The sequence below is a fragment of the Callithrix jacchus genome, chromosome 16 (genome assembly GCF_049354715.1).
Source record: "Callithrix jacchus isolate 240 chromosome 16, calJac240_pri, whole genome shotgun sequence".
NCBI classification, from domain to species: domain Eukaryota; kingdom Metazoa; phylum Chordata; class Mammalia; order Primates; family Cebidae; genus Callithrix; species Callithrix jacchus.
This window is the reverse complement of record NC_133517.1, coordinates 56328446-56352776: the sequence shown is the minus strand read 5'-3', so window position 1 is coordinate 56352776 and position 24331 is coordinate 56328446. Positions and strand designations below refer to the sequence as shown.

The following is a 24331-nucleotide window of genomic DNA, read 5'->3' as shown; positions in this document are numbered from 1 at the left end:
TCTCCCTGTGTGAAGCGTGTGTGTGTGTACCTCTCCCTGCGTGGTGAAGCATGTGTAAGTGTGTGTGTGTATGTGTGTGTGTACCTATACTTCTCCCTGTGTGGTGAAGCATGTGTGTGTGTATGCACGCACACACCTGTACCTCTCCCTGCGTGAAGCATGTCTGGGTGTGTGTGTGCCTGTACCTCTCCGGGTGTGAAGCGTGTGTGTGTGTGTGTGTGTGTGTATGTGTATGTGTTTGCACCTGTACCTCTCCCTGTGTGGTGGCGCTTGTGTGTAAGAGTGTGTATGTGTTTGCACCTGTACCTCTCCCTGTGTGGTCGCGCTTGTGTGTAAGAGTATGTGGTTGCACCTGTACCTCTCCGTGTGGTGGTGCTTGTGTGTAAGAGTGTGTATGTGTTTGCACCTGTACCTCTCCCTGTGTGGTGGCGCTTGTGTGTAAGAGTGTGTATGTGTTTGCACCTGTACCTCTCCCTGTGTGGTGGCGCTTGTGTGTAAGAGTATGTGGTTGCACCTGTACCTCTCCCTGTGTGGTGACACGTGTGTAAGAGTGTGTATGTGTTTGCACCTGTACCTCTCCCTGTGTGGTGATGCATGTGTGTAAGAGAGTGTGTGTGTTTGTGTGCCTGTACCTCTCCCTGTGTGATGATGCATGTGTGTAAGAGTGTGTATGTGCTTGCGCCTGTACCTCTCCCTGCATGGTGGCGCATGTGTGTAAGAGTGTGTGTGTGTTTGTGCCTGTACCTCTCCCTGCGTGGTGATGCATGTGTGTAAGAGAGTGTGTGTGTTTGTGCACCTGTACCTCTCCCTGCGTGGTGACGCATGTGTGTGTGTGTGTGCCTGTACCTCTCCCTGCGCGGTGATGCATGTGTGTAAGTGTATGTTTGTGCACCTGTACCTCTCCCTGCATGGTGACGCATGTGTGTAAGAGTGTGTGTTTGTGCCTGTACCTCTCCCTGCGTGGTGACGCATGTGTGTAAGAGTGTGTTTGTGCACCTGTACCTCTCCCTGCATGGTGATGCATGTGTGTAAGAGAGTGTGTGTTTGTGCACCTGTACCTCTCCCTGTGTGGTGATGCATGTGTGCAAGAGAGTGTGTGTGTTTGTGTGCCTGTACCTCTCCCTGCATGGTGACGCATGTGTGTAGGAGTGTGTTTGTGCACCTGTACCTCTCCCTGCGTGGTGACGCATGTGTGTAAGAGAGTGTGTGTGTGCGCCTGTACCTCTCCCTGCGTGGTGACGCATGTGTGTAAGAGAGTGTGTGTGTTTGTGTGCCTGTACCTCTCCCTGCATGGTGACGCATGTGTGTAGGAGTGTGTTTGTGCACCTGTACCTCTCCCTGCATGGTGAAGCATGTGTGTAAGAGAGTGTGTGTGTTTGTGCACCTGTACCTCTCCCTGCGTGGTGACGCATGTGTGTAAGAGAGTGTGTGTGTTTGTGCGCCTGTACCTCTCCCTGCGTGGTGACGCATGTGTGTAAGAGAGTGTGTGTGTTTGTGCGCCTGTACCTCTCCCTGCGTGGTGACGCATGTGTGTAAGAGAGTGTGTGTGTTTGTGCGCCTGTACCTCTCCCTGCGTGGTGACGCATGTGTGTAAGAGAGTTTGTGTGTTTGTGCGCCTGTACCTCTCCCTGCGTGGTGACGCATGTGTGTAAGAGAGTGTGTGTGTTTGTGCGCCTGTACCTCTCCCTGCGTGGTGACGCATGTGTGTAAGAGAGTGTGTGTGTTTGTGCGCCTGTACCTCTCCCTGCGTGGTGACGCATGTGTGTAGGAGTGTGTTTGTGCACCTGTACCTCTCCCTGTGTGGTGACGCATGTGTGTAAGAGAGTGTGTGTGTTTGTGCGCCTGTACCTCTCCCTGCGTGGTGATGCATGTGTGTAAGAGAGTGTGTGTGTTTGTGCACCTGTACCTCTCCCTGCGTGGTGACGCATGTGTGTAAGAGAGTGTGTGTGTTTGTGCACCTGTACCTCTCCCTGCGTGGTGACGCATGTGTGTAAGAGAGTGTGTGTGTTTGTGCACCTGTACCTCTCCCTGCGTGGTGACGCATGTGTGTAAGAGAGTGTGTGTGTTTGTGCACCTGTACCTCTCCCTGCGTGGTGACGCATGTGTGTAAGAGAGTGTGTGTGTTTGTGCACCTGTACCTCTCCCTGCGTGGTGATGCATGTGTGTAAGAGAGTGTGTGTGTTTGTGTGCCTGTACCTCTCCCTGCGTGGTGATGCATGTGTGTAAGAGAGTGTGTGTGTTTGTGTACCTGTACCTCTCCCTGCGTGGTGATGCATGTGTGTAAGAGTGTGTTTGTGCACCTGTACCTCTCCCTGCATGGTGACACGTGTGTAAGAGAGTGTGTGTTTGTGCGCCTGTACCTCTCCCTGCGTGGTGACGCATGTGTGTAAGAGTGTGTATGTGTTTGCACCTGTACCTCTCCCTGTGTGGTGACACGTAAGAGAGTGTGTGTGTTTATGCGCCTGTACCTCTCCCTGCGTGGTGACCCATGTGTGTAAGAGAGTGTGTGTGTTTGTGCGCCTGTACCTCTCCCTGCGTGGTGACGCATGTGTGTAAAAGTGTGTTTGTGCGCCTGTACCTCTCCCTGCGTGGTGACACGTGTGTAAGAGAGTGTGTGTGTTTGTGCGCCTGTACCTCTCCCTGCGTGGTGACCCATGTGTGTAAGAGAGTGTGTGTGTTTGTGCACCTGTACCTCTCCCTGCGTGGTGATGCATGTGTGTAAGAGAGTGTGTGTGTGTTTGTGTGCCTGTACCTCTCCCTGCGTGGTGACACGTGTGTAAGAGAGTGTGTTTGTGCGCCTGTACCTCTCCCTGCATGGTGACGCATGTGTGTAAGAGTGTGTGTGTGTTTGCACCTGTACCTCTCCCTGTGTGGTGGTGCATGTGTGTAAGAGAGTGTGTGTGTTTGTGTACCTGTACCTCTCCCTGTGTGGTGGTGCATGTGTGTAAGTGTGTGTGTGTGCCTGTACCTCTCCCTGCGTGGTGATGCATGTGTGTAAGAGAGTGTGTGTTTGTGTGCTTGTACCTCTCCCTGTGTGGTGGTGCATGTGTGTAAGATAGTATATGTTTGCGCCTGTACCTCTCCCTGCGTGATGATGCATGTGTGTAAGACAGAGTGTGTGTTTGTGTGCCTGTACCTCTCCCTGCGTGGTGAAGCCATCAGGTTGTGTGCTTATTGGTCCCAGTTGTTGAGTCGGATGAGGGTGAGCTCAGATGCTCTGTGGTCATTTCCTGTGCTGTGCTTCTGGGACATTGAAATGGTGAGCCAGCCGAGCAGGGCGGGGTGGGATCCCCTTCCATTGAGCTCCCGTGGATGATGAGCACCATTCAGGAGCTACCTGGGGGCAGGGCTGGGACTGAATCCCACTGGGGTGACTGTTCTCATGGGACACGAGTCCAGGGCATGCATGGCGGCTCCTCCGGGTCATCTCAGGCCAGCTGCTTCTGTCTCTCCTCTGCGGCCTGGAGCAGCCCACTGTCTCCTGGTCATGAGCTGGCCTGTGGGCACCAGCACCACTCTTCTCCCTGCAGGAAGAGCAGGCTCCATCCTTCTTTTAAGGCACGCCCCCACCACGACTTCTGTTTTCCTCTCATTGGGCATAATCGTGTCACATGGCCGCTCAGTTGCAAGGGAGCCCAGGAAGGGGGGTTTTGCAGTGGGTGTGTGGGCCGTCCAGAAGACCTGGCTGCTTGTAATAATGCCATCAGTGATCCTGCTGTCACTTTGGCCTTTCTTACGTTGCTGATTTGGCTTATATTGCCAGAATGGTCTTGATTCTGGGATATGTGAGCCTGAAGTTAGCAGTGTAAAGCGGCACCTAATGTATGTTTTGGTCAAATGTGCATTTGTCACATTTGTTAAAAAAAACAACAAGGTTTGGTCAGAGCTCAATGTCACCACCTTTGGGTGAATTTATGTGATATAAGAATACACCTGAGATTTTGTTTAAAAAATTCTTGCAGTTTCATCATTACATACTTGAATGGGAAAATCTGCTATTCACAGTGCAAGGCCAGTATGCTCCCTGTTGCAGCTGCCCATGAGGCAGCCCTCTCAAGGGACACTGACGTCTGCTACCTCTAGCGTGGTCAGGCAGGAGCAAGACGTCCATGGCCAGCTCCAATGGTGACGTTGTCTGCACGCCCTTGAGCTGAGCAGGAGCAGTTGTATTGGAGGCGTGTGGGTGACGAGAGAGGTTAACAGCTGCTTTTTGTGTGAAACTGGAGACAAATGAGGACCAGGCATTCTGCCCACGTGGGTGTGTATGATCGTGTGCATGACAGCTGATGTGCATGGTGGTCATAAGTGTGCACAGTGTTGGTGTGTGTGCATAGTGGCCATGGGTGCGCATGGTGCTGGGCGTGCACAGTGGTTGTGGTTGTGCACTGTGGTAGGTGTGCAGTGTCTGGGCATGCACAGTGACCATGGTGTGCACAGTGGCTGTGGATGTGCATGGTGCTGTGTGTGCAGTGTCTGGGTGTGTAGTGATGGGTGTGCACACTGGGTGCACAGTGGGTGTCCATGGTGTCTGTGGGTGAGCATTGTGGGTGTGCATGGTGTCTGGGTGTGCATAGTGGTGGGTGTGCATGGTGTCTGGGTGTGCATGGTGGTGGGTGTGCATAGTGGTGGGCGTGCATGGTATCTGTGGGTATGCAAAGTGGGTGTGCATAGTGGTGGGCATGCATGGTTTCTGTGGGTGTGCATAGTGGTGGGTGTGCATGGTGTCTGGGTGTGCATAATGGGGGGGTGTGCATAGTGGTGGGTTTGCATAGTGGTGGGTGTGCATGGTATTTGGGTATGCATAGTGGGGGGTGTGCATAGTCGTGGTTGTGCATGGTGTCTGTGGGTGTGCATAGTGGGGGGTGTTCAGTGGGTGTGCATGGTATCTGGGTATGCATAGCGGTGGATGTGCATGGTATCTGGGTATCCATAGTGGGGGGTGTGCATAGTGGTGGGCGTGCATGGTGTCTGTGGGTGTGCATAGTGGTGGGTGTGCATGGCTTCTGTGGGTGCACAGTGGTGGGTGTGCATGGTTTCTGTGGGTGTGCAGTGGTGGGTGTGTATAGTGGTGGGCGTGCATGGTGTCTGTGGGTGTGCATAGCAGTGGATGTGCCTAGTAGGCATGCTGTACAGTGTCTGTGGGTATGTGTAGTGGCGGTGGTGTGCGCAGTGGTAGGTGTGCAGTGTCCACTGTGGTAGGTGTACACAGTGTGTGGGTGTGCACAGTGGCTGTGGGATGCATAGTGGCTGTGGGATGCATAGTGGTGGACGTGCTGCACAGCATCTGTGGGTGTGCACAGTGGCCATGAGTGTGCATGGTGGTGGGCTTGCACAGTGACCTTGGGCATGCAGTGTCTTGTTCTGCTGTAGTGCTGGTGGCGTGGTGTCCACAGGTTGGCTGAGCACTGGCAGCTCCTGCGGTGAGTGTTGCTTCCTGCCCGATGGGACTTCTTTGGTCTTGCTGCTCCTCCCTTGGTTGAGGTTTTCTGGAGCTCTGAGCGCCCTCGCCCTGAGCTCAGCACTGTTGTCTGTGAGAAGAAGCCACATCAGGCTCTGGTGACATATACTTCACCCTGCCCAGCCCCAGTAACTGCTGTGGACCAGGTAGCAAGAAGATTGCCCTGAGTGGTGCCAGGGGTGGGACCCGTGGCTGGGCCTCCATGCTTGGGTGTCTGGCTCTTTCACTAGGTGATGGCTTCGCTGATTCACTGTTGCTTGCTCCCCTTTTCCTGTTTCTGGGGCTTTTCCTTGCCTGGCCACCTGATCAAACGATTGTTGTATGTGATGTGATTCACACAAGTGCTTCTGACTTAAGCCCAGAATCTGCCTGCCACTTGCCTCATGCCTGTGATCCCAACACTTCAAGAGGCCAAGGCTGGAGGATGGTTTGAGCCCAGGAATTCGAGGCTGCAGCGAGCTATGATCATGCCACTGCACTCCATCCTGAGTGACAGAGCAAGACTCTTGTCTCTAAATAAAATATAAAATGAAATATAAAATAAAATAAAATTTAAAAAAACTAAAATAAATCCAGCAACTCAGAACCCTTGGGAAGTGTAGGCTGAGGTGCCCCAGTCAGAGGCAGAAGCAGCTACATTGAATGGTATGTTTTTTCCCCGCCAAGATGGAGTCTTGCTCTATCGCCCAGGCTGGAGTGCAGTGGTGTGTTGTCAGCTTACTGCAACCTCTACCTCCTGGGTTCAAGCAATTCTCATGCCTCAGCTTCCTGAGTAGCTGGAATTACAGGCACGGGCCACCACACCTGGCTATTTTTTTAATTTTAGTAGAGATGGGGTTTCGCCATGTTGGCCAGGCTGGTCTTGAACTCCTGACCTTTGATCTGCCCACCTTGGTCTCTCAAAGTGCTGGAATTATAGGCATGAACCACCACACCCAGCCTGAGTGTTATTTCTAAAAGGGAAGAGGGACCTTGGCAAACGGTCTTACATATGGAGTCAAGTGAGGATGCACACTGTGACCTCACAGACGACCTTGCCGCACAGCACAGGGCTGCAGAGACCTGGCTTGACAGGCCTCCTCCGCCGGGCGCACAGCGCCCCCTTTGCCTTCTAGGACTTCTTTGTGACAGTCACACTGGGACATAGAGGGACCCCTCCTGGCGCATATTTCTCTTCTATTTGGATCTCGTGACTTGGACACTAAAGAAAATAGTAAGCAACATACATTCACCTTAAACCAACTAGAAAATACAGGCAGGCAGAAAGAAGAATTCGTTGGGAGTCCTGCCACCTGGTGGAGATTTGCGCATAACCGCCTGGTGCCTGCGCTGCCTGCCGCAGCCTGCCTACGAGCTCTGTCTAACCCTCTGGGCCCGCGGGGCCTGTGACTCTAAGCGAGATGTAAGAGTGAGGACGTTTCCTCCCGAGCCTGTGAGGTGCCGACTCCCTTCACGTGGTGGTCCCCTTTTAGTTGCTGCCGTGATGACTCAGGTATCTTGGACTCAACTGTGGCCACAACGGCAGATTCCCTAGACAGACGTCCCTGTTGCCGCTTCGGTGTGGGATGGCAGCACGCGTGTCACGGTTGCCGCTTCGGTGTGGGATGGCAGCAGGCGGGTCACGGTTGCCGCTTCAGTGGGGGATCGCAGGTCATGGTTGCCGCTTCGGTGTGGGCTGGCAGCAGGGGCATGGCGGAGCTGGAGCGTTAGCCACGTCTTTTGCTGTTTCAGACTCGGGCCTGTAGTTAGGATCTGAATATCTGAGGTCACAGGTCCTCCCCTTTCAAGCAATGGCCAGCAGGAAAGGTCTGCCCCTGCTCTGGGCAGACCATCTGCCTGGCCTTACAGCCCAGGTCTGCCGGCAAACGGCCTTCCTCTCCATGTCTCAGTTTCCCCTTATGAATGAAGCTGATGGTGGGGCCCACCTCCTAAGGTAGCTGTCAGGATTCAGTGGGACCCCATATAGGGTGGATTGTGGTTCTCGGGGCATAGCAAGTGTCACAGGATACAGCAGTGCCTCTGCCTTATCAGGGAAGGCTCTATGTGGGCATGTCTACCTGGGTGTCGAGGGATGGGTAGGAGTTTTCTGGTGTGTTGTAACAACACGGCCTGTTTGGACTCTGGAGCCCATGAGTGCTGCCTCGGGGGAAGGTTACTGCCTCTCAGCCCAGATGATCTCAGTTGCAAAAAACGAAAGTCTATGATTTGCTAGTAACCAGTGTGTGGAGGTTGGGCTGGTTTTAGGCAAGGCAGACCCATTGACAAGGCATTGTTGCCAGGGATCCGGCCTCTCTGGCATTAGCCTCATCCTAGGACTAGCTCCCCTCGTGACCTCAAGACAGTAGCCACCAGTTCTAGTGGTGAGGAAGGTCTTTGCCCCCATTAGAAGAGTGTCCTTGTTCAAGGGACTTTCCTACCCAAAGCTAAGAGTTGCTGTGACTACCTGAGGCAGGCCCCACGGCCCTCCCCTAGTAGGGGGTGCTGGAGAGGGCTTCAGGCTCAGCCTAGATCACCTGCCCTGCCCTTGACAGCTGGACACCAGGGCTGCTGGGGAAGGCCCTGGAAAAACCTTCGGGGCGGTTTCCATCCGGCACCCTGAGTGCTGGCGCCACCTGCTGCCGGGTTCCGGTAGTGCGCTGTTTCTTCAGGTCATGCTCCCTAGGTATGTGGCTGTAAGATACCTTTTTTCTTCTTGTCAAACTTAGGACAGCAGAAACAAATCGATCCAGAAACATTCAAAGATTTCTACAACTGCTGGAAGGAGACGGAAGCAGAAGCACAGGAGGTCAGTCTGCCATGGCTGGTGATGGAACACCTGGATAAAAACGAGTGTGTGTATAAGTTGTCCAGCTCTGTCAAGACGAACCTAGGCGTTGGCAAGATCGCCATGACCCAGAAGCGCCTGTTCCTCCTAACAGAAGGCAGGCCCGGCTACGTGGAGATTTCCACCTTCAGAAATATAGAGGTAAGCTCAGCACAGTGTGTGGCACTGGACCCCACCATGTTTAGGAGGCAGATGGCCAGAGCGGGCCCTAAGCTCTCTGCCAGCCATGCCAAGTACCAGCTGCAGCCCTTTTGCAAGCCACCTGCCTGCCTGTCCCCCAGTTTGCTCATCTGTAAAGCAGGAATAAGGCTGCCACCTTCTTGGTGGGTGGTGTGGATGGAACGATGACATATGGAACGTTCTTGGAAGGGTAACTGATTTTCTAACTGACCTTCATCTGGGAGGTGTGCAGTGAGAAGCAGTTCAGGCTCACATTCTAATTAGGGACAGTAGATACGTGAGTTCAGCCATGAGATATTCACTGAGAAACTGCCATGTGCCAGCCACGGTGAGCTATAGTAGTTCACATTTTCTAGTTACGTTCGTACGTGGTTCAAATAAAACATAACACATTTATTTTATAACAATTAAAAAATCTTTGAACAGTTTTTGTTTTTGTTTTTTGAGACACAGTCTCACTCTGTTGCCTAGGCTGGAGTGCAGTGGAGCGATCTTGGCTCACTGCAACCTCTGCCTCCAGGGTTCAAGCACTTCTCTCAGCCTCCCTAGTGGCTGGGATTACAAGCGCCTGCCACCACGCTGGACTAATTTTTGTATTTTTAGTAGAGATGGGCTTTCACCATCTTGGTCAGGCTGGTCTTGAACTCCTGACCTCGTGATCCGCCTGCCTCAGCCTCCTCCCTAAGTGCTGGGATTACAGGTGTGAGCCACAATGCCCAGCCTCTTCAAACAGTGTTAACATTATACTTTAAAAGTAGTCGTTTTCCCTGTCGAGGAAATCTGAATTTCATCCTGATTCATCTTATGCCATATAGTTGTTTTCCCAAATTTAAGGGGACTGTAAGAGGCGTGTCAGATACACAAATTTTGTTTTGTTTTGTTTTGAGACCGAGTTTCGCTCTTGTTGCCAAGGCTGGGGTGCAATGGCTTGATCTCAGCTCACTACAACCTCTGCCTCCTGGGTTCAAGCGAGTCTCCTACCTCAGCCTCCCGAGTAGGTGGGACTACAGACATGTGCCACAACACCCAGCTAATTTTGTATTTTTAGTAGAGACAGGGCTTCTCCATGTTGGTTAGGCTGGTCTTGAACTCCTGACCTCAGGTGATCCCCCATCGGCCTCCCAAAGTGTTGGGATTACAGGCGTGAGCCACCATGCCTGGCCAGGTATGTGAATGTTTTGTGTGATCAGCTGCTGAGTAGTCGTAGAAGCTGGAAAGGCAGTCAAGCCACAGCCGCAGCCGTAGTAAATGCTCAGCCAGTAGATCCACTTCTGGCTGTTTTCTTTCAGTTTATTTTTTTTCCACACCTGCTTTGCCAGACATCCTTCTAGAATTCCAAAGAAAGGTAATTAAGTACCAGGAAAGGGAGATGGAAGTTAAAAAAGAAAGTAAGAAATATTTCAGGATGTGAAAGAATGCACCGCCTTCAGACACAGTGGATGAGCCCAGCTGTGTAGATGGGCGTACCTGTTCCCATGGGAATGCCGTCCCTTGCCCGGGGCCCTGCCCTCCACATGCTGGCAGAGTGCGTGCCTGCAGCCCATCTGTCGTCATTTCAGAGCCCGCTCTGCTGCTTTCTGGTTAATCCACGTGTTCTCTGAGTGTGACATTCTAACTCTTTTTCTTTTCTGCCTCTACAGGAGGTCAGGAGCACCACCACTGCGTTTCTGCTTCGGAGAATACCCACCCTAAAAATCAAAGGGGCATCCAAGAAAGAAGTCTTTGAGGCCAACCTGAAAACTGAGTGTGACCTCTGGCACCTGATGGTGAAGGAGATGTGGGCTGGGAAGAAGCTGGCCGATGACCACAAGGTGGGAAACACGGGTCCTCTCTGCCCTTTGCTGTGGCTGCCTCAGAGGCCTCTTGCCACTGCGGGTCCTGTGGGTGCTCAGCTGTGAGAGCTTGGGCTCTGGTCCAGGTGCCCTAAGCAGAGGAAGTTTGTCGGACACCATCTTGGCAGAAGCACTAAAGGTGTTGTGGTCTGTGTGGCCCAGCAAGAGGCCTCCTGGCACCAGGGAAGGGTGTGAGGAGAAAACGCAGGGCGGGCTGGGCAGGTGTGGGTGCTCCACTGCCCACTCCAGGCTGGCGACGTCCCCAAGAGTGGGGCAGGGGGCTGGACGGTGCTGGCACCGTCCACACCCGCAGGCCGGAGTTGGGTGTTTTGGGCTCCCTTGCTCTGAGCAACTCTTCAGGGTCACAGGATTTGGAATTTGGCAGGTGTAGTACTGCATTCCTCCCACAGGGTTAAGATGATTTCTAGGGATCGTTGTACTTTCATTTACTTTGGGCCAAATTGAGGTCTTTGATTTCAAATGACAATTGCATAGTAATGAAGGGAACCGTGGGCGGTGGTGGGTGGGACATCTGTGCTGCTTGGTGGCGGGGCGAGATGGAAGATGCCTTAGAAAATGGCAAAGACTCTGGATGAGGTACTCATACCAAGGGCACAGTTTGTCCAGTTAGGAAGAGGGGCACAGCCCCGCTCATCCTCAGAACTGCTAGGGACGATGGCACCCCACAGTGGTGGTGCTAGGAGGAGCAGACCGGGCTGCTGTTACCACAGAAAGTTTCCGGTCACAGGGCGGAGGGCGACTGGGTCCTTTCTGAGATTCCAGTGCCATGTGGCTTCTGGCCCAGCCATCTAATGCTACACCCACTGGCTTATGTAGCATAAACCAGCATAGTCAAACCAAAGCCCTGGGCCTCTGGACTGTCTTTGTAAGTAGAGTTTTATGGAAACAGTCCTGCCTGTGTGTTTATGAAATGTCCCTGGGTGTTCCCATGCTGCAGGGGCAGGCAGCTGAGATTGGCCAGAAAGCCTGAAATGCCTCCTCCTAGCCCCTTCTAGAAAACACTGGCTGACTGACCCCTGGTATAAACAATCAATGTTTGTCTTAACTAAGAGAAAAAATATGTGACATAAAATTCAAATTCATCAGCGATTTAAACTCTTCGTGTTGCTTTGAAAAAATGCATTTCGGAAGGATTGTTCTGTGCGATGGGACAAACTCTCCAGTGAATGGATCTTAGTGATTCTTGCTGTTTGGAAACACAGTGTTTCTGTCCTAGGACCCGCAGTACGTCCAGCAGGCACTGACCAACGTCTTGCTGATGGATGCCGTCGTGGGCACGCTGCAGTCACCGGGCGCCATCTACGCTGCCTCCAAGTTATCTTACTTTGATAAGATGAGGCATGAATGTAAGATAAGCGTCCTGATGACGCCTTCAGATGTTATCTGGTCACTGTCTGTCTTGTTGTAGAACTGAGCCCAGATCTCTGCTTTGTCTTTTATTCTCGTAATTCACTTTTGAATCGCAGCTTGCTTCCTTCACCGCATGGCGCGCCTCGGAGCCCCTTGCTCCTCCGTCCAGCCGAGGCACCTGGTGGCTTTCGCTCCAGGCTTTCGTCTGGCTAGTGCTCCAGGGCGCACTGCAAGCATTTGTGGTGGTTTTTACTTACAAACAACAGCCTTTCCTCTGGCTGGCTGAAGCAGAGCAGAGACCAGTGGGAGGCTGCGGAGCGGCTCTTGGATTCTCTGATGGGGGAGAGTGGTGTTTGGGGCCTGCAGTTAGGAACACACACGCTGAGAAGCCAAGAACCTCTGCACAGCTGCAGACAGATGGGGTTCACCGCCGCGTGGGTGAGGAGAGGCCCCGAACGTCAGGACCCACCTTTTTCTCGATTGGGTCAGCTTCCTTGCAGGAATCCGTGGCCTGTCCTGTAGATTTGCCTCTGGCACTCGCATATGGGAAGCCATAGAGGCTGGTGCTGGACCCGTGTTTTTTCTTGTGAGAGGTGCTTTTCAAGCCTAGGGTTTTCTGGTCCTTGTGTGGCCGAGCGATAGACATTGTTTGGGTGAAGGGCATTTGGTCTGTCCCTTCCTCAGTGAGTGGGCATGGGCATGGCTTCTGCTTTGTGGCTGTGGTGACCAGTGCTGCTGTGGGCATCTGTGTTCATTTCCCCTGGGCATGGATCTGGCCAACTCTGGCTTTTTCAAAGGTTGTCCTGGAATTAGGAACAAACCCCACTTACATGTTTATTTGCTTGGGCACAGTTTGCTTTCTTTGTGGCATCTGTCACCAACTGCAGGGCCTCTGCCACTGTCTGGGCACAGAATCCCTCTCCCAGGTGACCCAGGGGGCCCTTGAGCTGTGGCAGCAGCTGGCAGGCTCAGGCGCCTGTGTCCCCGCGAGGCTGGCTGAGTGGCTTGAAGGAGCTTTTGTCTGACAGACCCGGAAACAGACCTTGATTGCTCTTTTTTTTTTCCTTGGGAGCAAAAATCAAACAAATCCCCTACTTCAGCTGTTGATCTCGTTCCAAACTCCTGGCTAATCTGTGTCGAGTGTTTTATAGGAAAGCCTTCTAACGCCTCTGTCTGCAGCGCGTGACAGCAGAGGAGGAGCCCCTATGCTGATGTCACTAGGTGATGTGCGCCAGCTCCTGCTCCCTTGTTACAAACCCGGAAACATTTTCATGTGCGTAAAGTGTGTGGCACATGCGCCTGAGCTTAACTTAATAGCTTATGGTCAACTCATGATGGAAGGTCTCAGACTGTACGGAATGAAATAATAACCAAAGATGCCATAATCTGAGGCAGCAGCTGAAGAGGCATTGGGTGTGGCCAGCTGGCTTTCCCACAGCCCAGTGTAGCCCGCCAGCCCCTCGCCCGGCGAGTCCTGGTTGACCTCTTGCTGACGGTGTGATCTTCAGTAGGTCACCATGTCAACGTGTGTCAGTTTCTTCATTTTTCTTTTCTCAAAATGGGGAAAATGGACCAGTCTCATTGGGTTGTCATGAGAGTAATAAAATGATGGAAAAGAAGCACTTAAGGGGCAGGCCCTGGACGACAGGGACTGAAGGAGTCCTGGATTCGGGAGACCGAGGCGCCCCAGGGGCCCGGGTAGGAAGGAGGGACTGTGTCAGAGCAGGCTGGCCCCAGGGGCCCGGGCAGTAGGCTGCTCTAGGGTTCGCCTGGAAACGTGGGTTGGATTGGATTGGATAGCAAGAGAGGAGTGTTAGGACATCCTGGGGAGGAGTGGTTTTGCACCCACTCCCTGCGGAGAGGCATCTGGCAGCGCCTGGGGAGATCTGTGGTGGTGCGTGAGGAGCTACTGGCATCTTGTGATGCTCCATGTCCCACTGCGCACAGGATGCCGGGCATTCACCCACAGCCAGGCTCATCTGGCCCAACACGACCCGGTTTTAGGTTGGGAAGCTGCGCGCATGGGTTAGTGTCTGGGTTTCATCTTGGGAAGGCTTCGTTATTGAGGGAAATTTGATGTCTCTGTTTTGCTGGGTGTTGTGTAATGTTTGGGTATGGCCAGAGAGCAGATCAGAGGCTCAGGAGCAGAAAAGAAGGCTGTGTTTAAAGAAAGGCAGTGCGAGGCACAGGGGCATGGAGACGTGGTGTGGACATGGGTGGGGGATGCTCCTGGCCAATCGCTTGCACGGCAGCCAGGAAAGGAGGCTGAGGGTGCGTGGCTTTCCCTTAGTGCCCAGGGCCCAAGAGAGCTTCATCTTCACAAATGATGCAGTTTTGCTGGCAGGCTGGTATTCTGCAGAGCTCAGAGCGCATGGGCTGTGGGATTGCGTCTGTTTCCTGGAGGCTGCAGCAGTGACGCAGCACACGTCTTGTCTTTCAGTGCCCATGGCGCTACCGAAGACAAGCTTGGAAACTCTGAAGCACAAAATCAACCCCTCGGCGGGTGAGACGCTCCCACAAGCGGTGGATGTGCTGCTGTACACGCCCGGTGAGGCCCCTCGCTGCTAGCTTTCAGACGACCTGATGAGCTCAGGTTTGGGTTCAGGGTCAGCCCTGAAGTGAAAGGGGAGCCAGTGTCATGGGATGAGTGCTGCTTTCTGAGGTAAAGTGCTGAGTGACAGGTGTGCAGCTGGCGTGACTGCTCCATGGACTCAGCCTCACGGTGCCCAGAGCCAGGAGCCATGGGGGATGGAAACGGGGCCAGCACTTCAGCTCCCCCCAGTGCCACCATCCCTCACCTTCTAGAGCAGTCGACGGTCACACTAGCACTTTCTTTTTTTGAGATGGAGTCTCGCTCTGTCGCCCAGGCTAGAGTGTAGTGGTGCAATCTCGGGTCACTGCAACCTCCAACTCCTAGATTCAAGCTACTCTCCAGCCTCAGCTTCCCGAGTGGCTGGGACCCGGGTCGCCTGCCGCCATGCCGGGCCGACACACTAGCACTTTCTAAAGCACTCCTGCCACGTGTTTCCCCAGAAGCCCTTAATCGCATCCTCTTGTCAATGTGATAAGGCGATGGTGCCCCTGATGTGTGCTGTCCTAGAAACTGACCGACACGGAGCCTGTACGGCCTGAGTGCCTACTGGTGCCTCTTCTCCACTGGGTGCGGCTGCACCTGCCTCCTGTGCCTTCTGGGACCCTGTGTGCTGCAGCAGGGTGGTGGCAGGAGAAGGAAGTGGGTGTGGCCCAGGGTCTCCATAGAAACAAGATGGCTGTCATGTTGTGTGTTTGAAGTGCGGGAAACACTATTTAATTCTGACTTACGGAGAATGCAGCAGGGGAGCTTATGCTGAGGGTTCATGGTGTGGAAAACAAAGGAGCACAGTTCTAGGCAGAAAAGATTTTTATTTGTTGTTGATTTTTTTGAGTCAGGGTCTTGCTCCATTGCCCAGGCTGGAGTGTAGTTGTGCAATCACAGCTCACTGCAGCCTCGACCTCCTGGGTTCAAGTGATCTTCTTGCCTCAGCCTCCTGGGTAGCTGGCACCACAGGCATGTGTCACCAGACCCAGGTGATTTTTAGAGATCTGTGTAGAGATGGGGTTTCACTATGTTGCCTAGGCTGGTCTCGAACTCCTGGGCTGAAGCGATAGCCCCTCACCTGGCCTCCTTGAGTGCTGGGATTACAGTTGTGAGCTGCTGCACCCAGCCCAGGAGGGCTTTGTAAATTGTCATTTTGTTGGTTGCATCTGTGTCTGCAGGAGTCACCTGGAGGCATCATGGATGCACCATCACCACATCTCACAGGCAGTGTCCACTTCACACAGCGCCTGGCCATTCCCACACGGAGCTCCCACTTCAGGTGGGCAGAGAGGCTGTGCGTGAAGCGATTTCCCTGTAAGAGAGTTTTCCTTTCTTTACGGCCTGCCAAGAAACCCAGGAATGAGACAGACCCTGTCTGAGTGGCCACGGGGCATCCTCAGGGCCGTCCGTGTGAGGCTTGCCAGCTAGGCTGGCTCTGTGCCAACTTTGCTGGAGATGAATCCACAGACCAGGACACTCTGGCCGTGGCATCTGAATCCATGGTACTTTTAGGTCCTGGCTGGTTTCCCTGAAATGAAACTGACTTTGGACTTCCCATTGTGATGGGTGAGGAGTTCAGGTGGCTGCCCCTCCAGGAGCATCTCTAAGCCCCACAGAGAAGAACATGGAAGCCGCCTTTTCCTGTGGCTGCCGATTCTGGAAGGGGTGGCTGAGAAGCCGGTAGCCAAGCAGGGCTTTTGCAAGCCTTGTGGGGGGACAAATGGTGGCGTCAGGCCCCCTCATGAAGGGGGAGTCCTGTTACTCCCTTTAGCTTGGGGCTGGGTCTCCACCAGGTTCAAAGGAGTTAGGAGAACCAACCGCAGGCCCTGAGGCCAGCCCAGGCTCTGCTCGGGGGAGTGTGCCTCTCAGAGAGGGCAATGTCTCACCCATGGGGGCAACAGACCACTGGAATCGCACCCCAGAAAGACCGGGAGGCCTGCTTTTCCCGACTCAGGACAGAGGCAGCACCACAGGGCCGGGGGACGCTCGAATATCCTCAGGGGCAAGGTGAAATCTCAGCCCTTCAGACCACACGGGGAGCAGGCCCCAGGGGGCTGAAAACTACACGTGGATGCTAACAGCAGGCAAACGTGAATAATGAAAGCAAGCACACTTCTAGCTGGAGAGAAGAACATTTTCATGACTTTATGGTAAGGGAAAAATTCATAAATTGCGTATAAAAATAGCAACCATAAAGGAAAAGAATGGTGAATCTGACCATATTAAAAGCGATGATTTTATTATTATCATTTTTTCTGAGACAGGGTCTGGCTCTGTCTCCCAGGTTGGAGTGTGGTGGCACAATCACGGATCACTGCAGCCTCTGCCTCCTGGGCTCTAGCGATCCTCCCACCTCCGCCTCCCAGTTAGCTGCACTGCAGGTGCACACCACCATGCCCAGCCAAGTTTCGTATATTGTTTTTGTAGAGATGGGGTTTTGCCATGTTGCTGAGGCTGGTCTTGAACTCCTGAGCTTGAGCAATCTGCCTGCCATGGTGTCCAGAGTGCTGGGTTACAGGTGTGAGCCACCACAACCGGCCAAAAGCAATGATTTTAAAAAGACGACACTTTTTTCCTCCTTTCCAATGAGCTGGTTTAATTTGTGGGGATACAGAATTGAGGGTAGAAGGCCCAAGAGCACCCTCTGGCCGGCTTCTGGGCTGGTTTCCCTCAGGTGGGAAGGACGGGGTGAGAAACCACTGAAAACGTAACGTGTCACTGTCAGACTTTTTTTTTTTTTAAATAAAAGTTTATTCTTGAATGTGCAGCAGGCTGCAGGGTAACGCTCACTCTAGCTGAAGGTGGTGAAAGCTTCCTGGCAGGGGTGCAGGTGTTGAAACAGGAGTGGAGGCTGGGCTGCCGCCACTCAGGCACAGGGAGCTGCGTGCCTTGCGCCAGGGGTCTTAGTTCCACCTGTGGCCGGGCCTGTGCCTTCTGCCCCTGGAGGTTCTGGTTCTACTTGCTCTCTGCTGGAAGCTCATCATTTTGTCCCTCTCCTGGGCCTGCTGCTTGTGCTGTCGTGGAGGCTTCATGCCATCTTCACGTCTGGACACGACATTTATGGCCCCTTCCCCAGACCCTGCCATCCCAGTTTGTAACTTACACGTTCACTCTCTTCAAAAGCCACTTTGAAGAGAGTGAACGTGTAAGTTACAAACTAGGAAGGTGCTTGAAAGTGGGTGCTGCCAAAATCGTTGCTTTTAATGCAGTCAGATTCACCAGTCTTAGTATTTTTATATGAATTTATGAATACAGCACCATGGAGTCCGTTAGGGGCTCGTATCCAGAACACCAGAACAGCTGGCTGGGTGAGCCTGTGGTCCCAGTGAGGCAGAAGTGTGGCTGGAGCCCTGGAATCAGAGCCCGCAGTTTGCCGAGATCGTGTCTGAATGCTGCTGCACTACAGCCTGGGCAGCATGGCAAGACCCTATCTCTAAAAAAATATATAATAACAGTAGGACAGCTGCAAACTAGGGAGAGTGAGGCATAGACACTTCCCACAGGAGGGCATGGAGTGGCCAGCTAAAGGCAGCAGGTTCAAGAGCAATTAGAGAAATGCAATTAAACCACAGTCTGAAAGCGCCACACACTTAGAATGGCCAAAATTAAAAAGCTGGACACCACCAAGTGTTGGGGAAGATGTGGAGACGCTGCTCATGAGGTGGCCCCTGCTGCCGTCTCCAGCTGCTCTCCCTCCTTCCCTCCTTCCCTCCCTCCCTCCCTCTTTCCCTCCTTCCCTCCCCTGCTCTCTCCCTTCTTTCCTCCCTTCCTCCCTCCCTCCCTTTCTCCCTCTCCCTCCTTCCCTCCCCTGCTCTCTCCCTCCCTCCCTCCCTCCCTCCCTCCTTCTTTCCCTCCCTCCCTCCCTCCTTTTCTCCCTCTCTCCCTCCTTCCCTCCCTCCCTCTCTCTCTTCTGGGCCTACCTGCTCCCTCTTCCACTTCCCTCTGCCTGGCTGTTTTCTCTGGTGAATGCTCACTCAGCCGCAGGTCCTGGCTTAGCAAAGCTCCCGGGCATTCAGCTCTGCCCGTCGGCGTGGCCCTCTCACCAGCCAGCTGCTCCTTTGACTCTGAGCTCCCGGAGGGCAGAGCAGCCTCTGCAGGGGCCCATCTTTGTATGTTCAGCACCTAGCATGGACTTGCAGCTAAGGAGGGCCCGGGAGACACCCGAGCAGTGGCACCAGTCAGGTACCACTACAGCAAAGCACTTCTTCCTAACAGTTTTCGGCTGCCCTTCTCTTTAGGGCATCTTGACCCAGCTGAAAAAGTTGAAGATGCTCACCCCAAGTTATGGTGTGCTCTGAGCGAAGGCAAGGTGACTGTGTTCGACGCTTCTTCATGGACAGTCCACCAGCACTGCTTTAAAGTGGGCGCTGCTAAGGTGGTGAGTACACGAAGCGTCAGGAAAGCTGCCTGTGCATTCATGCCCGATTCTGAAACCTGAGTGTGATCTCCCGTATTTGACAGGAGGATGCGAGCTCCTTCACGGCATTACTCACTTTCTGTAAACAGGGTCTTAACTTTTACCTCGAGATTTTATATTAAGTGTAAGCTTGTTCCAACCTTCTACTTAATATTCTTATTGAGGGAGACAGAGGGCTTATTGACAGAGGGCTTTGACTCTGTCATCTAAAAATAGATTTCAGGCCACGCCCCCCCCAATACATTGCAGTGGCTCACACCTGTAATCCCAGCACTTTGGGAGGCTGAGGTGGGTGGATCATTTGAGCCCGGGAGTTTGAGACCGGCCTGGGCAATAGAGTGAGACCCCGTCTCTACAAAAAATACAAAAATTAGTCAGGTGTGGTGGAGCATGCCTTTAGTCCCAGTTCCTTGGGAAGCTCAGGTAGGAGGATTGCTTGAGTCCATGAGGTTGAGGCTGTAGTGAGCTGAGATTGCACCACTGCACTCTAGCCTGGGCAACAGAGCCAGACCCAGTCTCAAACAAACAAACAGTAATCGTAGTAATAAAAATCAAAAATGTCAGGTCTGTGAAGTGGAGCCACTGTGGTCTCTGCCTGCTTATCAGAGGCCTCACACCACCCTTTGGGAACAACTCCTTTTTCTCTTTTCTGAGACAGGCTCTTGCTCTGTTGCTCAGGCTGGAGTGCAGTGGTGTAGTCATGGCTCACTGCAGCCTTGACCTCCTGGGCTCAAGTGATCCTCTTACCTCAGCCTCCCTAGTAACTGTGACTATAGGTTCACACCACTATGCCTGGCTAATTTTGTGTTTTTTTTGTGGAGATGAGGTTTTGCCATGTTGCCCAGGCTGAGAACGCTGTCTCACATCCTGCACTGGAGCGCTAAGCTTCCTGTGCGTAGCAGGCCTTAAAATAGCCCTCCAGTGTCTCCTGTGCACCCTGGTGTTTCCTGGGGATGCAGTGGTGACTGGGTCTCACTTGGACCAAAAGAGGAGACAGCTCCCACTGCAGTGACTTGTTATCCAGTTGTCCCTGCGTGCCAGGTGGCAGAGGCCAGGGCCCAGCCAAACTCTGTGTCCACTCGTGGCACATGATTCCTTTCCGTTAGAGCAAGCTTTTCCAGTCTGTGGCCCGCAGCTGCACGTGGCCCATGTTGGCTTTGAACGAGGCCCAACACAAATGCGTCAACTTTCCTAAGACATGATGAGTTTTTCTCTGCAGTCTTTTCCTTTTAGCTCATCAGCTATGATTAACGTTCATGTATTTTATGTGTGGCCCAGGACAGTTCTTCGTCCAGGGTGGCTCAGGAAAGCCAAAAGACTGGACACCCTGATTCAAAGCCAATTTGAACTGCTTCTGATAATTGAAAACAAATGCTACTGTGAATGCATTTTTAGTGATGTGTCCGTGGCAGTGCCATGGTGTCCCCCTTCCGTGACCATGCTGTCTTGAGTGTAGGAGCTAGGAGTCCTGCCCTGCTCATCTCTCCAGGCCCCCAGGGGCCCCTCCTGCCTCCAGACCGCCATTTCTTGGGGATTTTCCCTGTTTGCTGCGGCTGTGTGTGCACTTCTCTACACCCCCGTGCTCTGCGGCCCTGCACGCCCCCACTGAGTGCTGCCCGTCCTCTGTCCATTTCTCCTGTTCTCACTCACGGATTCACAGATGACTTCCACGTTTCAGGTGCATTTAGTACTTTCCAGAGTGTCCTCACATAGCCCTCCTCCAGTCCGGCGGGTTTGTCCTCTGAGCTGCCCCGTGGGATCTGCCGGGAAATCCTCATGCCTTACTCCTTGAGCATGAGAGCATTTATTTTTTTTACATGATTAATGTGAAAAGAACACTCCAGTGCCCAAGTATATATTAGGCATTGTTGGGTATCAGTTTTTTTTTGAAAGGGTCTCACTCCTTTTCCAGCCCATGGCTGGAGTGTAGTGGTGCAATCACGGCTCACTGTAGCCCCTGACGTCCTGGCTTCAGTGATCCCCCCTCCCCACCTCAGCTTCCCGAGTAGCTGGGATTACAGGTGCGCCACCACACCCAGCTAATTTTTGTATTTTGAGTAGAGACGGGGTTTTACCATGCTGCCCAGGCTGGCCTCGAACTCCTGGGCTCAAGTGATCCACCCGCCTCAGCCTCTCAAAGTGCTGGGATTACAGGTGTGAGCCACCACGCCCGGCAATTTTGATGGCAGTGTTCCTGAGTCTAAAAATAATGTGGCAATCCATGGCACAGTATGTGCTTGCAAAACTGCTATAAAACAAATATTGTGAATTCAAATATATACTGCCGAGAGGGCTACATGTTAGCAAGGTGATAAGATTGCTAAATCATTTACCCCGTGTTCAAATAATGAGTCTCAGATGATAAAGGCACAGGATCCGTGATACAGTAAAAATATTTACCAAAGTCTAATAATGCTTTAAACCAAAAAAAAGGAAAAATTAGGGAAATTATTTTTCTAAATTTAATTTCAGTTCATTTTTAGTTATAAGCATTTCAACCCTGGGCACAGTGGCTCACGCCTGTTATCCCAGCATATTGAGGGGCTGAAGCAGGAGGATTGCTTGAGTCTGGGAGTTCAAGACCAGCCTGGGCAACATGGGGATACCCTATCTCTACTAAAAATTCAAAACATTAGCTAGACATGGTGGGACACGACTCTAGTCCCAGCTACTTGGGAGGCTGAGGCAGGAGAATTGCTTGAGCCTGGGAGGCTGAGGCTGCAGTGAGCCATGACCATGTCACTGCACTCCAGCTTGGGTGACAGGTTGAGATCCTGTCTCAAAAAAAAAGTCTAATTTCAAAAAGTCTCAATCGTTGTTCTGACTGCTTAGCCAGGAGCCCTGAGCACGTCTCTAGCCACTGGGAGCACTGCCAGTTTTGCCTGTTCCTGCACAGTCGGGTCTCATCCTTTGGAGATCCTGTACCTGCAAATTCATCTACTGGCTAATACTTATCTGTAACTCCTCAAACAAATCCTTATGGTGCTTTCTTGGTGATCCACGTACATGCACGTGCCCAGAGGGGGCAAAAACTGGAGTCGCCTGATGTGCATTTTCGGGGCCAACGAGTGTCCTCTCCTCGGCCTGATTGGTGCCGCGGTCTTCACATTTTTTGTGTCTTGTTGGTGGTTTTGCCATTTAAGATAGCCTCAAGCATCGAGCTCCCAAAGACAAGGAGGTGGTGACGCGTCTTGCAGAGAAAATGCACGTGTCAGATGAACTTTGTTCAGGCCGCAGTTACAGTGCTGGCGGCCGTGGGTTCCATGTTAGTGAATCAACCATACATAGCTAATCAGGTGTCTGTGAACAGAAGCATGCAGAGAACAGGGCTGTGTACTGATGGGTTGGTGAGAACGTCACAGGACCCTGAGCTGGCGTGTCTCCTAGGAGCAATGGTTCCATACCCGCTCCTTCAGCATTTGCAGTAAATGTATAGAACAGAACTTCACTGGTAACGAGAGCTGACTGTGTTCTCATGTTCCCGTGGCCTCTGTAGAACTGCATGGTGATGGCAGACCAGAACCAGGTGTGGGTGGGCTCGGCAGACTCCGTCATCTACATCATCAATGTCCACAGCATGTCCTGCAACAAGCAACTCACAGATCACCGCTCCAGCGTCACGGACTTGATCGTGCAGGACGGACAGAAGGCGCCCAGGTGCAGGCAGGCTCTGCTGGGAGAAGCGATTGTTTGGCTTCTGGGTGGGGCAGAGGGCACAGAGGGTAGGGGTCCCAAGGCTCATGCCCACAGGGGCCAGGCAGGGCATACAGAGTGAAGTGGACCTGGAATGAGAAAAGCTGGGTGGTGTCCTTGGTCCCCTTCTGCTCATGGCTGCAGAGAACCCACAAGACCAATACGAGCCAAGGGTGGTGATGGAGGTGCCACACCCAGCCTTCCTGCCGAGCTTACTGTGGGCATGGCAGCCTGGGGAGCCCTGAGAGGGCACAGTCTCCCAGAGGAGCACCAGCCATGGTGTCAGAAGCCTGCACTCCTGGGAGGTCACCTGAGTGCTCAGTGTTGGCCTGGCCTGCCAGGTCGCTGCTGTCTCATGATGGGAGTGGCACTGGACACAGTGGACATCCAGGGAGATGGGAGGGGGGTGGGGTCTCCTCAAGCAGAGGCTTGTTGAGGGGAGGCTGCCTCCCAGTTGGTCCAGGCAGCCCCAGCCCTGCATGTGGTGCTGCGCTCCCCACTCCTTTTCCCCTTAGTGTTGGGGGTGCCCTGTCTGGGTGGGAAAGGAGGTGCTAGCCTGGAGGCAAAACTGGCTTAGGAGGTGCCGGGGTGGTACAGGGCACAGGCTCACGCCCTGCCCCACCCACAGCTGCCTGCACCTGCAGCCGGCCATGTCACCAGTGAGCTTTGTAGAGCAGGCCCCCTGTGTGAACGGAGCATACCAATGAGGCTCCATTTCAGTTCATGGTCACGTCATGGCTCTGTGACCAACAGCTCATAGAGCCTGTGGCCCCTGGTGGTAGGACAGGTGGGCATCCCCAGAAACCCACCCTTTTCCCCCGAATCAGTTCATTTGAGCCAAGCCTGGCTGTGGCCACATTCGGAGTATGAGTGCATGTTATTATCATGTTCGCATGTTACCCATGTTGAGCACGTTTTCTCTAATGGTGACTTGGTTCTTTCCTGGGTTAAGACGTGTGCAGTGTTTTCAAGGGCCCAAGTTAAAGGTGTGCGTGTTTTGTGCCCCCAGCGAGGTGTACTCATGCAGCGTGGATGGCACAGTGCTGGCGTGGAACGTGCGCACGCTGCGGGTGACCAGTCGCTTCCAGCTGCCAAGCGGTGGCCTCACATCCATCAGACTGCACGGTGGCCGCCTGTGGTGCTGTAAGTCCGGCCCCCATCAGAGTGGCACCCTAGTTCCTTGCTCTGGGGAAAGGATGCCAAGCAGAAAGCGGCTTTCCTCTGCTTCACGCCTCTCCAGGCTGGATTTTAAACACTGCCTCCTTTTCTGCACTTGCAGCAGGCTCTACTCCATTTGCGTTGCTGCTCTTGGGGTTCCCAGGCCTCCCTCTGCTTTTCTACCCAGTGGCCAATGGGACGCCTGCTTGCCTGGATGCACCACTGCTCTGCTGGCCCTCACCTTGGCTTTCGCTGTGCCTTTTGCTGTGCCCTGCTCTGGGGTTGAAGCCGGCCCAGGTATCCCCTGGAGTCATGGCTGCTTCTCCCGGGAGGACTCTGTGCACGTCACGTCTCCACACCTGGGGCCAGCCGGCGAGCCCGTGCCATGTTCCCCTCGGCCACTTGGCACAGAGCTGTGGCCTGGGACTCTCCATGGACCCAGGCTGAGCATTTTGCCAGGGGTGATGGGAGGAGCGGGAGCAGGTGCTTTGCCTGGAGGCTCGTGTCTGCATTTCTGGACCCTCCGGAGCACAGAAGTTGCCTGTACTTCGAGGTCTTCCTCGGAATGTGCTGGATTACATGAGTGACAACTGGGAATACGTTTTCTTTTTCGTAATGGAAGCATGGTTCACACGTAGCAAAACCCACCAGAAAGGGCTCAGTTTGTTGCATTTTGTCAAACATGTAAACTACATAACCTTGAAACAAATCAAGATGCGTAGTGTTTCCATCACAGCTGAAGTGTCTGTGCCTTTTCAGGGGGTACAGGTCACTCTGGATTTGGGATTTACAGAACTTTCTGTAAATGGACTCTACAGTA

The 24331-nt window shown here is 53.2% G+C and overlaps 1 protein-coding gene across 14 annotated transcripts in view; it reads left to right on the top strand.

The window, feature by feature from the left end:
* DENND3 (DENN domain containing 3) overlaps positions 1-24331 on the top strand; it is a 75309-nt gene that overhangs the window by 40272 nt on the left and 10706 nt on the right. For 8 of the 14 annotated variants that reach the window (XM_078353032.1, XM_008983172.5, XM_078353030.1 and 5 more), the window contains 7 exons: positions 8164-8423; positions 10103-10273; positions 11532-11661; positions 14106-14213; positions 18482-18621; positions 22157-22317; positions 23363-23496. In XM_078353032.1, the coding sequence (XP_078209158.1) occupies positions 8164-8423; positions 10103-10273; positions 11532-11661; positions 14106-14213; positions 18482-18621; positions 22157-22317; positions 23363-23496 (1104 nt within the window). The remainder of the gene's footprint in view (positions 1-8163; positions 8424-10102; positions 10274-11531; positions 11662-14105; positions 14214-18481; positions 18622-22156; positions 22318-23362; positions 23497-24331) is intronic. The other 6 variants (XR_013528070.1, XR_013528069.1, XR_013528068.1 and 3 more) reach the window with 2 other exon arrangements.